Source organism: Rhinolophus sinicus, linkage group LG01 (assembly GCF_036562045.2).
Source record: "Rhinolophus sinicus isolate RSC01 linkage group LG01, ASM3656204v1, whole genome shotgun sequence".
NCBI lineage: Eukaryota > Metazoa > Chordata > Mammalia > Chiroptera > Rhinolophidae > Rhinolophus > Rhinolophus sinicus.
The window spans coordinates 196,257,813-196,274,937 of record NC_133751.1 but is presented as its reverse complement, the minus strand read 5'-3'; the positions used below and the strand labels follow the sequence as shown (position 1 = coordinate 196,274,937).

At 38.0% G+C, this 17,125-nt stretch overlaps 1 protein-coding gene across 1 annotated transcript in view; it reads left to right on the top strand.

The window, feature by feature from the left end:
• FARSB (phenylalanyl-tRNA synthetase subunit beta) overlaps window positions 1–17,125 on the top strand; it is a 65,058-nt gene that overhangs the window by 43,411 nt on the left and 4,522 nt on the right. The window contains exon 16 of the mRNA XM_019753680.2: window positions 3,766–3,921. Within this exon, the coding sequence (XP_019609239.2) occupies window positions 3,766–3,921 (156 nt within the window). The remainder of the gene's footprint in view (window positions 1–3,765; window positions 3,922–17,125) is intronic.

Here is a 17,125-nt window from a genome sequence, read left to right as displayed (position 1 = left end):
TTTCCTCCATCAGCTGACTCTTGTGCTGACTTAGAATGTGGCCCGCTGTCTGGTCCGGCCTGGTTAAATTTTTGTGTGCTTACTTCCCTTTCCAGGCTTTCTTCCTTGATTCAGAAAGTAATTGTTGAGGGTTCTGTCTGTGCAGGCCCTGTGCGGGCTTCGACCTTTACCCTCTAGGAGATACCTAAGAGTGTAGTGCCTTGAACATAGTAGGTACTAAGAAATGTGACATGACAAGAACAGTTATTTCTCCACATGTGTTCAGTCAGCCTTTAACTTAGAATACACTTTCCATGAGTTACAATACTGCTTATGGGTAGAAACTTTGGTTAACTGACTTCTAAAAATAATTTATTCCAGTTGCTTAACTAGAATTCTTACATATCATGAAAAATTTTCAAAACTCAAACATCTGTTTATTATATCAGAAACATTTCCAGAATGCACAGCTTTGACCATGTTAAGTAGGTATATATCCATACATAAGTTTGCCCTTATCTTATTTGTTTTCATCTAAATCCATTAGAGACTTGGAGATTTTACTTAAATCCTTTGGAGATTGAGAGATAGCCCCTGTATAGTGTAAAGAGCGTGGATGGGTTTTAGAGTCAGACGATCCAGGTCAAATCCTGGTTTTGTAACTTATTAGCTATGTAATTAATAATAATTAGCTCCAGCCAGTTGGCTTGACTTTGGGCAAAATCTTTCTGAGCTTTTGTTTCACCATTTTATTTTCCCTATTCTGTTTTGTAGGGATAGTAAAACTTACCATATATATGATTGTTTTGAGAATTAAATAAGATTCTAGATAAATTGATAGGTAGGTACTAAGTTCCTGGCACATGGCAGATAATCAGTTAACATTAGCTTCCCTTTTCCTTTCACCCCATTCATGTGCTTTCTCACTTTCAGATTACTTTAGTAGTTGAGTACAGTGTCTTAAAATACCCATGTTTTATTTGGATATCTGGAAGGTAAAGGGCATTCTATAATTCGTGTCAGTTACAGCAATGGGAATTGTTAATTAAAAAAACCTTGGAGGCCAGAAGTTTTTCTGCAAGAATTTATTGAGCCATGTGCTAGCCAGAAAAAGGACCAGGTCCTGGGGCATGCAGTGCAAGCCGCCAGCAGCAGGGCGAAATGGAGAACACAAACATGCCTGCCGCCCTGGGATTGACAGAGCTGTGTTACACAATGAGTTAGGAGAAGAAAGCTGTAAGTTGTTTTGAAAGAATTTACATTGGCTATGATAAAGGTGGCTGGAGAAGGAGAAGTGGGGGACAGGGGCGTGGTCTGTAGGAAAAGTGTATTTGCTGCTTTTGGATTGGTTGTGGGCAACAGTCTAGAAAGATCTCCGTAACCAGGATGCGGTGGCTTCTGATGTTCAACTGTCTGTCTAATCGAGGAAATAGCCACCTGGACGTGAATGTGAAGTCTCAGCGTACTTTGAGGAGTGTGAGCTGTCACTTGTTGGTTTGGGTCTTTGGCTGTTAACTGATTAACCTCTCTTGTCTCTTCTCCCACTCTCTGGCTGCTGTAATCTAATGTAGGACATCTCAGAATTCTTTCTTCTGAGAATAAACCTGTGGAAGGGCTTTTGCCCAATACATGCTAACATGAAGCAGGTTTTTATTTTCAGTTTGTTCCCCCAGATAGGCATGAGCTTATTCTCTCTTTTCCTAGTTTGAAAAGCAAAATGAAACCAACATTTATTCAGTGTTTGTATTAGAGCAGTGGTCTCCTCCAGAATTTATTAAAGGCCCACAGGTGTATATACTATTATAAAGTTAAATGGTCACCATTGACTTTTTTAAAATATTACTTTTTGTAAGTTCTGAATTTCAAAGTAGAATAATATATACTAATCAGGGAAAAAAAATTGAAAATAGATGAAACATTGAAAAAATTACCCCTGCCCAAACATAACCTCTGTCAACATGTAGGTGTATTTCTCTTCCATCTTTTTCCTGTGCATGGAGGTTTTTTTTGTCTTATGGTTATATTTATATAGTTGTGATTCTTCATGTATTGCTTTTTTAAATGTTTTAATTTTAAAGAGTGTATATAAAATATGGTTTGAGAAGATTACTATAAAACAAACACTAGTACAAGCATCCAAATTAAGAAGTGGAATATTTCTTGTATCTTAAACTTCTTGTAAGACTCTTCCTTACCAAATCAACTTCCCTTTATCTAGAATAATCACTATTCTAATTTTTGTGATAGTCTTTGCTTCATAGTTTTCTAACTTACGTATATTCTTTAAACAATATAATTTAGTTTTGACTGTTTTTGAACTTCATGGCTTCCTGGGTTTTTTCATTTACTATTTTAAATATTTGCTGTAGCTCTATTATGATAAATGTTTTATAAAGATGCTTTTTAGCCACATGGTATTCTGATGAGTCATTGTACTGTACTTTATGTAGCCTTTCCCCAATTTAGTTGGTTTCTGATTTCACTATTGGAAATAATGCTTTATGTAGAAATAATATCTTTCTACAAGGTGTGATCAAAGAATATGGTGAATGTTTAAATAAAAAAAATTATTACAGTTAAAGACACATTGCCATTAATTTAAGAGTAAAATACTCCCCCCTTTCTTCAAATACACTTATCCCATCATTCTTCCCTCTTTCTGAAGCAGTTCTGGAAGTCCTTTTTCATGTCTTTAGTTGCGCTGTCATGGCTGCCTCGATGTCATGAATCATTTTGACTTTGGGGAAGAGCCAGAAGTCTCATGGTCCCAGATCTGGTGAGTAAGGTGGATGAGGACACACCGGTATTGTTTTTATTTGACAGGAATTGCCATATACCAGAAACAATGTGTGACAATGGAGTGTTGAAATGATGGAGGATGATTGACGGCACACTTTAAAACACATCTTCTCTCAGTTGTAGCTCACACTCGACTGACTGCACCGAACAAGTTGAAACTTGTCACACACTGTTACTAAGGTTTGATACAACGCTTCCTATATTGAAGATCCCTGTCTTTCTGTTGGATGGCACTCGGCAACAGCATTCACCATATTTTTTGATCACAACAGAAAGGCTCCATGTCACACATCGCTTCTGGTACGGCAATTTCTGTCAAATAAAAACATTATGGTGTGTCCTTATTCACCGGATCTGGCACCTTGCAATTTCTGGCTCTTTCCCGAAGTCAAAATGACCATTAAAGGTAAACGTTTTGAATTGATTCAGGACATTGAGGCAGCCACGACAGTGCAACTGAAGACACTCATGAAAGAGGATGTCCAGAACTGCTTCAGAAAGTGGCAAGAACGATGGGATGAGTGTGTTTGAAGCGAGGGGGAGTATTCTGAGGGGGATGAATGGCAATGTGTCTTTTTACTGTAATAAAGTTTTATTTCAGCATTCACTATATTTTTTGATCACCCTTTATACATGAAGCCTTTTGTGTATTTGTACAGTATTGTGAATAAAACAGTATGAAGTTTTAAGTCTCTGATATATGTTGCTAAATTGTTAACAGAGAGTTTTATCAGTTTATACCACATGAGGCCTTATTGTTCCGGGGTCAGCATTGAGGGTTTTCCACACCTCCCCCAAATAAAAGCACCTCAGGGAATTTGATGGTTGAAAAAACTATCATATCTTGAATTTCTAAGGTTGAATGTCTCTATGTATTTACGAATCGTTTTCTTTTTTGTTGATTTGGCCCAAATTTGTGTTGGGGTAAATCCCGTTCTTAAGTAGTGATCAGTGTGGCCTTGTGACTAATTCTTTTACTTTTTTCAGATGTAGGTGCAAGAAACTACAGGCATCTCTGTGCCGTTTATTACAATAAGAATCCTGGGTTTGAGATAATCCACGGGCTACTGGACAGAATTATGCAGCTGCTCAATGTGCCTCCGGGTGAAAAGAAGGGAGGATATGTGATCAAAGCGTCAGAAGGTAAGACCGAGCAGCTGAATCCAGAGTTAGTGGTAATGTAATGAAGAGACCTAGCCCTATTTTTGATAACTTATTTTTTTTTTGGTTTTAATTTGGGGGGGAGGCAGGAGATAGAGCCTCACTCAGTATCTTCTAGAAAATATGCCACTTCTCTCCCACATTTTAAGAAAACACTTTTCAGAGTTCTCGTCGCACTGCACAATATCCTTTTGTTCTAGCTGAGCATGGGTAACCCCTAGTTCCTGGCACCAGCAAGCCACCAGCACCATGGTGAACCCAGAAGTCCAAACTGGAAACTGAGAGAAACCTAAACTGATGATTTACACTCAAAAGCCACCTGTCTGAGGCCTTTAAGGCCAAAACAAACAAATAAACAAACAAACAAAACAAACCCTCCAAAGTTAAGACTTCACATGTTAGTCACATCATAAAGTTGCCCGAAGAAGGGAGGGAATCCTGTCTTAAAGCCAAAGTACAGGAAAATCTCTGTTGGAGAGTTTAAGTTAGGCCAACTATACAGGAGATAGTGCACCTTCTTGAGGGCATCTGGGAACGCTTTTGTGAGTTTCTGGGAAGTGAGATAGGCCTTTGAAAGAAGGGAAAAGTGGAGACAGGAAGCAAGGCAAACCACATGAGCAAAGCCAAAAATGATACTCCTGCGGCCTAGTGCAGTTTGGTTTGACTGCAGGGTGAGGAAAGAGCTTAGGACTATGTTTAGAGTCCTGAATGCTAGAATATGGGATTTTAGCTAATTAGGGGCAAATAGTGATGTTCCTTCTTGCTTTATTTTTTTAAGCAGGTGATTAGATCTGTACTTCAGAGGAATTAATCTGGCAGCAAGGTGAGGTGGAGTGGCATAGAGTAGAGGTGAAGAGATGGTTGTATAGTGTATCTAGAGCAATTAGAATGAGGAACTAAACTTGGATGTTGGCCATAGCTAAATGAAGGAGAAGGCTGATTTAAGAAACCTTAGGAAGGTGAGATGCTCTAGCAGTCAGCATTTGGAAGAGTTCATGATACATGCAGCTTGGAACTTTCTATGATACAGCTAACACATATTGATCACATTTTTAAAAGTCAGATTTTTATCTTTCTAAACCTATGATATTATCATTTGAATGCTATATATTTTAGCACCAAAACAATATAATACTTAGAATTTAATTTCCCTAATATGTAGATGTCTGTTATTTTCGTTTGGAATATATTTTTTTTCTATTAGAAAATACATTCATAAATTGTAACTGCTTATGTGTTTGTAGATATGTTTGTTCAGTTTTTTAGGCCAAATTGTTACTGTGGGGTTTGATTAAGTATGAGGACAGGGTTATGTTTCCTTTTGGATTTACTTTGGTTCTCATAATAGAATATTGTAAGGTTTTAAAGTTTTTACATCTGTGACATGTCCTAGATTTATGAACGTGAGAAGTTTTGGTACAACTTCTTTATACATATGGGTGGCCTGGATCAGTACATGTGTCAATAAATCTAACTGGCTTTTTTTAAAGAGAGAGAGAGAGAGAGAGGTTTACTTTCACTGTCCCTATCACCAGCTTTGGCCAAATCATTTTTCTCAGGATGTTTTCTGTAAGAGCCATCAAGCCAAAGAGAATTAGTGTCATTATAAATAATAGTTCCTCATTTTTCACAGGGATTTCCAAGTCTATTTTGATTATCTAATGACAAATACAATTATCGTTTTTTTTGTTTCTTATAGTTAAAGAAATCAAGACCCATAGAAATGGCTTGTCAAAATAAGAAGCAAAGCTGGTATTAGGTCTTCATCTGAAATTTCATATATATATGAATTTCATATATATTATATACCAGGCTTGCCAAAAAATGTATACGCGTGACTTATCTTTTGTTATCAGTATATATTGAGTATTAGAATTTTAGTAGTTTTTTTCCTTTCTTAAAATATGTATACAGTTTTTTGGCATCCTCTCTATATATACTATATGTATAGGTATATATTATACACACACACATAAGCATATAGCTATGTATCTCCTAAGTAAATCTGTGAACACAGGAATTTGATTGCTGGGGTGTGTTTAACTACATCACTTTTTTCAAATTTATATTTTGCACGTAGCTTTTTCTGCTGAGAAAGGGCCTTCTGAGTATCAAAGAAGCATACCCTAGAAACAGATTAAGAAGTACCATTTCCTGCCATTCTTGATTACTGAGCTGTCTTCTGTTACTCCGGCATATGGTTTACCTTTTAATAATTAAAAATCCCTGGTGGCTTTGCAGTTACAGTTGAGCTAAATCTGTTCACCAGAGACTCCTGCTAATGTCAGTCCCCTGGCCATTATACCTAATTTCTTCTGTCCTTTCTAATGGACACCGCCAGCTTCCTTCTGTGTGGCTTTGTTTGGAGGTAGGGATGAGTGGAGCAGAACTTGATTCCCCTTTGAGAAACGTGGCCCTGTCCATTGTAAGAGAAATCTGGAAGCTCGTTTGATTGATCATCACATTGCTCCCAGGGAGTTCTGTGACACTGGCGTGGCACCTTCTTACTCAGGCAGCAGCCCTCTGCAGCCTGGGGAGCCTCTGCGGAGGCTTGTAAGACCCCTGAGTTAGAAGCTATGGTCGCTTGGTCTTCCATAGTTCTCATTTGCTGAGCACCCTTGCAATTAAGAACATAGGTGAGACAGAACGGCGAGTTGCTAACAGAATAAGGTCAACTGTTGAGTGGAAAAAAGGCAAGAAGCTTTAACTTTTTCGCAGGCTGTAGAGTGTTTTGAGGGTTTCAAAAAGGTTTAACTCAGAATGTTTTAGTGGCATTGGATCAGCTTATTATAGCACACGTTAGATGCTCTTTTTCAAGCTTCTTGCCCCTTGTTTTTGTGGTTTGTTGCAAACTAAATTATGTATGTTAAAATGCACTTATCCCTTTCAAAAACCACTTCTGGGCAAGGAGAATTCTCAACATTTTTGTGTTTAGAACAGTTATGTGGTTCCTGGGCAAATCAGTGGCAAACATCCTTTCTTGAAGAAGTTAGTGAGTGGGCTTTGTGTGGGATTGGCTGCATTGACTCCAGGTGTACTTTTTCCCCTTGAATTTGTTACCTGTTTCAGTTTTGCTTATTTACAATTCTACAGAAAATTTTAATATAACTTGAGACAAGAGTCCTGGTGGAGAGACAGAAGTTTTATTTAGAACTTTGAGTTTTGACAATTCTAGTTTTCATGCTGCTCAGAATTCATTCTATGAAATGAAAAATAACCTTGTAAGTAATATGCACATTCAATCCTGCACCATATGTACCGACAGTGGTTATTTAGATACCTTCTGTTACAGTAACACCTAATGATCATTGATTGACCTGTAGGTCATGACCTTTTCCCTCTTTCAGGACACCTTTGAAAGACTTCAGATGCAAAAAAATATGGGTGAAATTGTGATGTTTCCCTGGTCTTCACACTGGTTTTTAGCGTAATGTGAGCTTGGAAATATTTGAGAATATATGCTCGAACAACTTGTTGAAGTCAAGGCGTTCCATTTATGGTTTGATTTACACAGAATGTTCTGGACTAGAATAAAGGGGGATCTGCACGGCATACCCACCTTTAGTTACCATCAGCACAGACATTATTCTGTTAAGGCATCAGGTTTAAAAGAAAAAACGTTGGGAAGTTTTTAAGTTTCCTGGCCCTATTACTGTGTGTAAAAACAGTCTGTATCCCTCTGGTTCTCTGTTTATTGTGTGTGAGGCAAGCTTTCAAATACTACAATTCTTGTTACCTCCTTTGAAGGGATTAAAAGACTCAAAGCAATATTAAACACATTTACAGTGATGACCACATTCAAAACAGCGGTGTAACCTGGGGCCACAGTATTTATAAAAGCTTCGGCAGTTGCCACACAATTCACTTAGCCCTGCCTTGTTGTTGAGCCTGTTTATTGTTCTTGCCCACTTTTTCTTATGTGTACAAAGGCAAAGCTCTCGCCACTCATGTTCACTCTTTTTCTGGGGGAAGGGGTACTTATTTGACATTTTAGTACCCAGTAAATTAGAGTGCTTCACACCAGGCCCCACTGGAATGACTTGGTCAGCTGTTTCCCTTCTGGTAGATATTGTCATAACACAGTGTTTCTTAACCTTTTTAAAAATTATCTTTCCCGTAAGGGTCCTTTTTAGACTTTTTTCTTAATTGCCCCTCCATAAAATTTTAATGCCACAGATATACCGCATATTTATTATGTGCTGTATGCACCGGGAGTGCCTAAAAATATATACACATCACTCAGATTCATCTTTTGTTATCAGTATATATTGAGTATTACAATTTTAATACAGTTTTTACCTTTCTTAAAATGTGTATACGTATTTTTGGCACCATCTGTATAGCTGTGCTTTATACATAAAAAGAATAAGTATAAGCTTTTTAAAAATTCAATTCAAGGTTAAGAATAAGTAAAAAATTTTAAGTTAAAAGTTAAATTTAAAAACTAATAACACTTTACTATATCTGCTGAATAATTTTTAATGTTATTTATTTATTTAAATTGTAGTGTATCAAATTAGGTACCACATAGCAATTAATTTAAATTCACAATAACCATAACCAAAAAATTTTTAAAACATTCAAAACTTATTTTTCAGCAAGAGTAAAACAATTGAAAATTTAAACTTCTTAAAAATAATTTTTAGTGAATTTAACTTTTCCTTGATGAGAGGAAATAGCTGGTAGTCAGATATTGTCAAGGTTTAACGCTAACTTACAAGTTATGTTTTAATTTCTACCTGCCTGAACTACTTGGCAGTATTAAAATGCTACCCAGCTCTAAGATAACTGACTCAAGTTTCAGACTAACTTCTAAGTAATTTTAAAATTAACATTTAGTAAAATCATTTGCTCTCATTCATTCTCTCTCTCTCTCTCTCTCTCTCTCTCTCCCTCTCTTTCCCTCCCCCACCCCCACCCCCACCCCCAGTCCCTTTCCTCTTGACTTTTGAACACAGTTTCGATGGCTCACTCATCCGCATATGCAGTGGTTTTATTCCAACCACCTTCATGTATATTAGCTTCATGGACATACTTGTATCCGATTGCCTTTAAGGCGATATAGTTGCCAATCACTGGCATTTATTTCCAGTTTGCATTTTTACAGCTAATGAAGACGTTGGCAGGCCCCAGGGAGTATGTTTTAGAAGATTGGCTTTAAAAATATCTTCTGGGCTTTCATTTAAAAAAAAAAAAAAAAAGAGGGAGGGAGGGGGGAGAGAGAGAGAGAGAGAAAGTGAGAGAAAGTATCTATACCGCTAAGTAAGATTTGAACAAAGGGTCCCTGGTCTTAAGAGTTTGAAACGCACCCTTATAGAGAACCAGGAAGTTCATGAATGCTGCAGTGATGAGGATGAGATCTCACTCTTCTTTCATAGAGCAGCAATAATTACACGTCAGCATTTGGGTGTTCTCTAGTTCCAGTTGGATATAACACCAGGTACTTAATAGCATCTCACATTTTGTATACTGAAAAATTAATAGTGATTATTTTTCATTAACACTGACTTGAAAGGGAAAATCCGCCAAAACATTGGTAATTCAACTCATATTTCTTAAGTTCTCTTCAGTAATTTGAAGAAGAGTTTAATGATACAAGTTAATATGATATGATACTGATTTTTTTTTTTAGTCTTTTAAGTTTCTGAAAGTCCTCAATACAGTTAGTCATTTATAAGAATGTATGGTATCTAATACTTTGTCAGGGTAAGCTAACAAAATGAAATAAGTGTGGGCTGTTGCATTTCCAAAAAGAATGGGCAATACTGTGATTGAGAAAAAAAACATAATTATGCATGTATTTAGATAGACAGATGAATGGATAGATCTTAAGGAAGGAAACAATTTATCTATTCGAGTGACCTTAAAAACAGATTTTAAAGAAAAAGAAAGGATCAGTTCTTAAGAGAATTGGGAGTGATTTAAAACAGATAACTGCTCTTACTTCTTTTGAAGTGTTAAAACAAATAAATTGATTGGATTTATCTATCTGCAAAATGTCTTTTTTCCCTGGATGTATTCACATGTAGTATTTCCGTTTCATTCAAGGTATAGGAGGACTAGGGTAATAATTTTTTACTTTATTTTTAAAGAATTGGATGGAAGCATCTTTTAAGCAACTCCTATAACTTAAACCCCATTTTGCTAGTTAATTAAAAAATTTGTTGAAACAGTCACAAGCTTATTAAAAAATGGAAGTATAGTATGAAGAATGTTTTCCTGAATTATTTGAGAGTAAATTGTCAACCTAATATCCTGTTACCCCTGAATATTTCAGTGTGTATTTCCTACAAACAAGGACGTCATCCTACATAACCACAATATAATCATCAAAATCAGGAAACTATCACTCATGTCAGTGTTACCATCTAAATCCTCAGACCCTGTGCAAGTTTTATCAGTTGTTCTTTATATCAGAGAATCACTTGTTGCCTTTAGCTGTCATGTCTCATTCGTTTCTGGAGAGTTCTAGAATAGTCTTTCCTTGACTTTCATGACTTTGACACGTTTTGAAGATTACAGGCCATTTATTTTGTAGCGCATCCCTCAGTTTTGGGTTGCCTAATGTGTCCTCACTATTCGATTCAGGTTAGGCATCTTCGGAAGAATGTTACAGAAGTAATGCTTCTTCTCAATGCATCCTATCAAGTGTCCTGTCAAGACACAGTTTCCCTCTATCTCACAACCGATGGTGTTGTGATCACCTGATGACAGTGCTGTCTGCTAGGCTTCTTTACTATAAAGCTATTTCTCCAGTATAATTCAACATTTTGTGGGAAGAAGTTTGAAATTATGTAAATGTTCTGTTTCTAACCTGGCTTTCTATTTATATCAGTGTGAACTTACTAAATATTTCCTATTTTAGACACCAGGTTTTAAGCCATTACTGTTATTATTTCGTCTGGTGCTCACAGGTCCACAGTTTGGCCAGTGAGTGGGCATCCCTTTCTGCTGGTGTCTGTGTCCTCTTAGTATTCCTGTTATTCTTTACAATTAGCACTCAAAGACATACCAGGCTTACCTGGAACTTGCTGCTGCTCCATTTCTCCATCCAGGGTCCATTTAGTGGGGAATGGTGTCTAAACGCCAAGCTTTAAGGTGTGCTTACTGCTGTTAGGGGTTGAGAATTGCTGTTCGCGTGTGTGTGCGTGTATGCATGCACACATATTTACTTCTGCATCTGCAGATAGTTTGAAGACCATAAGTCCATGATAATACCTCCATTGCAGCCCAGCCCAGCCCAGCCCTTCAGGGTTCATTCCAGTTTTCTCCCATTCGTATGTGTACCTCTCTCCTCCAACAGTGAGAAGCCTGGCTCCCATTAGTCGGGAGAAATTCAAGTGAGAAATTACTTGATCAATGGCCCCGTTTGTAACCTGAACTCCATCTGCCCCCCTGCATGTTTGCCCTGCTCATCACTCTGACTCTACTGCCTCTCAGGGCTGTCCCCTGCTTACCTGTGGATGTCCTTCCTGATCCCTTAGGCTTGTGCTGACTTTCTTGCCTTGATCTGGGACACACAGAGTCCCTACCTGTCTCCCCACGCCCAAGGTGGGGGTTTCTGCCTTCCTCAGCCTCTTTAGAGCTGAATTGTTGTGGAAGAAAAGGGGAAAAGACTTTCTAAGTCTTCAGAGACCTTTGTTGGTAGGGTGGTTCTTGTTCAATGGGTGTATATAGTGGGATCCTTTTTGGAAGCGGGTGTTAATGTCAAAAATACATTTCTGGTCTCATCTTTGTGCCTCAGACTTGGAATGAGCTGTGTCTCCAAGTGGCCCCTGTTCCTTTTAACGGGAAATCAAACTGAGATCTCAAGCAGAGTGGTAGGGTTGCTCCTTGCTCTCGAGTGAGTCATTGTTCCTAGGAGTTTTTAGTATGCAGAGCTGGGGAAACACTTGTTTTTAAAGAAAAAATTTGAGTTTATGTGGCTGTTTCCCGTTTATATTCAGAATTAGAGGGTTTTTACTATGTTTGGCTTTAATATTTATAGCTCTTTTCTTTATATTGGAAATCTTGATTCCTAACGAATTTACACTACTACTGGTTTGCTTGCTCTATCTCTATCTTAGTGTCCAAAAATATCAGTATTATTACTAACAATATGAGTGTTAAAACAGTTTAAGCATTACCTTTAGTTCTTTTTCTACTTAGGATATATCCTGCAAAGTAAAGTATGTTTGAGAATTCCAGCTTCCATCTCTGTTCCCTTCAGTCTGTTCCCTCCCTGCCTCTCTAGCTTATGATTTTTGTTAGTTTTCAGTTATTTTTCTATAATTTGTGTGTTTTTTTTAAGTATAAGCCTGTGTGTATTTATGTTCTTCTCCACTTTCTCAACTGAAGAGTTGATACTTTATATACAGTTCTGTAAAATCTACACTGGAGACCACTCTGGCAGCAGATGGTTCTGACTTCCGCAGAGTATTCCGTTGTGTGGAGTATACATTTTATTCAACTAATTCACTATAAATGACACAGGCTATTTCCAATCTTTTGCTGTTACAAATAATGCTATAATAAATAGCCTTGCGCATATATTGAGTGGTATTTTTGCTAGTGTATCTTAGGGACAGATTCCTAAAGGTATGGGATTATTAGAACAAAGGGTAAATCTGTATTTCGCTAGATACTGCCAAACACCCCTCTATAGGACTTGTGGTTCTAACATTATAGAAACCCAGCAGCAACTTTTATATAAATGATAGTAATATTTTTATGTAAATGATAGGCAGACAGTTTAATTTCATTGAGGTCCCATTTGCAGTTTTGACCTTGGTGTGTATTCTGCTGTACTTCGGTGTTGAATATCTGTGCCTAATCTTGTCCTGTTTGAGAAATGAATGCTAATCGTCACATGGGGACTTGGGCAACCCATCCCCCTCTGGAAATGCCTCTGAAGCACCTGCTGGTTCAGGTGGGTTGTGAGTCAGGAAGGTCACCTTCCTGCAGAGGATGGATGACTCTTGGCCGAACAGGCCGAATGTGGGGCTGGCGGCGGGTCTTCAGGGCCCCCAGGCCTCCCCCTCTTGCAGCCATTGTAGCCTTTTTGTGTCGTAGTTGTTCCTTCTTCTACTCCTCCCCGTTCAGGACCAAGGGCTCTTTTTTTTTTTCCCCTCTGCCTTTTTAAAAAAATATTTCTTTTCAGGAAAGGATCTGACTTCAGTTTCAGTTGATACCTATCAGTGTGAACGTAAAAGATGCTTTAATTTTTAGCCTTCTTTCTAATTGTGAAAGGAGGACATTCTGGTCCCTGTATGAAAGTGTCAGGTATGAACACAAAGGGTGGGGCAAATTCAGTGGAATAGAAAAAGCTGCCCACCCACTGAAACCACACCATGCTGACAGCCGCACACACTTGGGGGCCGTCCTTATGTGGAAAGAGCATATTGAGAAAGAAGTGGAAGAAGAAATGTGGGGAACAACAACAGTGCCCAATATATTAGCCAATTCAGGTGGTAATTATTTACTCGCCTACTTTAGGTGATAAACCATGTGAATACAGTTACAATATTCTTTTTTCTTCTGAGCAATGTAGAAGCCCATAAAGAGCGGACACTTGATTAGAAAGTGCAGATAAGAGGCCTTGCTCTAAACAGCTCCAGGACTCCTGTGTCTGTTTTGTGGGACTGCTTTCAATGTGCCTAATTTTCATCAGTGCCTGTTAAATAGTTTATCAGTCTTGTTAGCTCGGCCACTAGACTTTGGCACTCACCTTCCAGGAGAGAAGTTTCTGGTCATTCTCTTAATTCCTAAAGGTGCCTAGCTTGTTTGTGAATTATTCTCTGAACAAAGATTTCGTCTTAGAATTATTTTCCTAGGCTGCTTTGAGTCTTTTTTTCCCCCTACCAGTGGAACTAAAAAAAAAAAAAAGGTGGTAGTTGGTACTCTGCAAGGAAAAGTATTTTTTTAACCAGTGTCATACAAGATGAGATCAGTATAATCTACTAAGTTTGTGGTTTGTTGGTACTACCATTGCTAGAAGTCCATTGTTTAACATTTTGATAATGATCTATACAGTGATTCTTTTTTTTTTTTACTTGTGTGGTACTACGTTTGGTAGAGGGGAAGAAACTGAAAACAAAAAAGAGTATATATGTTATAGAAACCCTATTTATAATAGTGAATAATTGGAAACAACTCCAACATAAAAATGCTTTAAGAAACATTTGGCAAACTATGACATATAAATATAATGGAATATATGAAAAAAATATCTTTAGACCTGTGACTATACACTAAGTTGAAAAAGCTAGATCCCAAGATGGTGTAGACACTAATTAAAATGATAGGAAAGAGTACGTTTTGTTAAACCCTAGGCTGCATGATCAACTGTGATATAGTAAAAATTACACTCCATGTTTTGTCGCTGTAACCCATGTGATACAGGACTTAATCCCTTCATGCCAGTTTCTTCCTCTGTAAAATCAGAATGGTAACATTGGCCCTGTCCGTGCCACAGAGTTGTTGGGAGATGCAGATGTAAGAATTTGGGAAAGCATTTTGGAATGGGTCAAGTCAAGGTAGATTTACCCAAATGTGCCCTTCAGGAAATTGGTGTTAGATAAGAGTCACAGACTAGGGTTCAAGAAGACCTGGGTTCTAATCTTAGCTCTGGTATTACTTGGCTGCATGGTTTTCTTAACCTCTTTGGTATCCATTTGCTTGTATCTAAAAATAAAGGAATGGACAAGATCGCCGCCAAGGTCATTTCCAGTTTTAAGATTTTGCAGGAGTTTAAATGCTTCCGAAGCAGTCTGCCATAGGCTCTAACATATCAGCTCTTTTTCTTCACTTTTTTCCCCCCTTAAATTTTGCTTATTTATTTAATTTTAAACCAGAAGTAGTTTGCAAACCTGAAAATGGACAGCTTGACCAAAATGTTGAAACCCTTCTCCTGCAGGCCTTCTATCCAAATCCCACACCATGAGTGCCTCTGGGCCACACACAGAAAGGTGCCCTGTCAGTGGCTGTCCTCACCTTTGCTGCTCTTTGGCCTATTCTGTTGCTTGCCTTGGGCAAGTCCCCTAATCTCCTTGTGCTTCACTTTTTCCCATCTGTAACTGCCTGTCCTTGGGGGCTTGGCTGGGCCTGGGACCAGTGGAAGGAAGGAAGTAAAGAGCAGGGTACTACGTTTGCACAGTCTCAGCATTCTCTTCTTTTTCTTCCGCATGCCTGACTTGCCAGCTGAAATCTAATTCTGAAACTAAAGCACATCTGTCATAATCAATGTGTGAAATTATGTTTATTCCAAGTTGGCCAAAGGTCTCAATTGAATAAATTAACTAATTGGGAAATTATAGATATAATGTCCTTTACTACAACATTTCTATTCTTTCTTTAATTAGCCCTACAACACTCTCATTATTATTTTTTGTTCTTAATTGTTTCACTTTAATTGTGGAGAAAGGAGTAAGTTGCTCATATCTGGTTTGAGAAATAGTCCTTGTAAAAGTTTTCATCAGGTGAAAGACTAGGAAAAATCATTTTACTGGTCCAGGAATACAGGATGATCCATAGGTTTTATTTTTGAAGTTATTCTAAATCTGGCCTGTCAATATTTTTAAAATATGAAAATTTGGGGGAAATGATGTATCAGACAAATGTAGGGCGATGGCATTCTTTTGGAATAGGAGTTTTCAAAACAAACCAATAGCTAGTGAGGGCACTTTTTAACCTAGAGTTAAAAAGTCCTTTGGTTTTACATGAGTTAATTTGAGACTGATTTAAAATTGCAATTAGATGGATCACATCTAAATTCTTGTAACATTTCTGACCTTCAGCTTCTGAAATATGAGTATGTATGAATATGTGTGTGTGAGAGACACGTTGTTAAGATTAAACTTTAAAATAGATCTTACGAAATGTTAAAAAGTGATAGCCACGGAAATAAGCTACAGAGTTCTCTAAACAAAGTCCAACTGGGAAATTTTGGAGTTACGATTTTAAATACTTAGTCATAAGGCGATTGTACTGATCTATTTCCCAAACCTTCTTTATTGAAGACATTTTCGCATTAGTTAGAAGACTAGGTAGCCTGGGCTTTGCTGATGACTTTGAGAATCAAGTCCTGTGTGATCCCGTCCTTACTTGCAGTAGCGGCTTTGCCACGCGAATGTTGCTGTGAGCACAGACAGGCTCCCTCTCCGAGGGCCGAGGGCCGTGCTGTGGGCTTAAGGAGGTGCTAACTCGCCTCTCCCGCGTCCAGTTGCGTTTGCTGTAAGAGTTAATGATGTCTGCAGGTGTGTCGGGATTAGCATTGTAAAGTTGTATAAGGGGTTTTGCTTTCTTTTGATCTTCAGAAAGCGGTGAAAGATAGCCATTAAACTCAAGGGATTAGGTACCATTTCTTTAAAGACTTGAGTTCCCATAAATATTTCACTTCAGATGTAAAGTGAAGAATTGTATACATCTGGGGGAAATGGGTGTTTTACATTACCAGTTAGAAATTATTCAGTCTCCACTTACCAATTAAATGATCTTTGCAGAGAAATTTTCTTCCGACCTTGAGTGTACGGAGATCTGGAAAAAAATGTGTGCTTATATCTCGGGAGCTATGCCACTTTTTCCTCCCCATCTTCCTATAAAACTTTTTCTTTCTGTTCATAAGTTGATGTCTTACCTCCATTGTGCCTTTCCCCCCTTGGGTTCTCCTTCATTGTGTAATTCCATTGGTGCGCTCAAAAAAACTCCTGGTTCTAACACTTTGAGAACAACTGCTTTAAAGAGTGATAGCTACCATGCTCACATGTATGGTTCAAGAGTGTGTTCAGGTTTTTTTAAGGCTTATATCTTGTCTTTTCTTTTAAATTAACATGATTTTAAAAAGGAAAGTGAGGTTGATGTGCTGGCAGCAGAGTTACATTCTCAGGACACGGGAGGGAAAGGAGGAGAAAATCCTACAAAGCAAGTTCTGTCTTCAGCCCCATTCCACTTTTTGCCCTGTCACCTACTCCGTCAGTGTCACCCCAGAATGGAACACGGGGGCGTTTTTCTTTTTTCTTTTTTTGTCCTTTGTGTGATTTCCTAGGATGGTTGTTGGCACATGGAATGCATTATTTTATATATGTACCTAACTGTGTTAGAATTAGGGATTTGGGGAAGGAAAGGGTGGGGTTTGGATAGATGCCAGCCCGAGTCAGCCTGTGAAATGATTGTTCCTTTCTCCCACCCCGTATGACATAACCAGTCATTT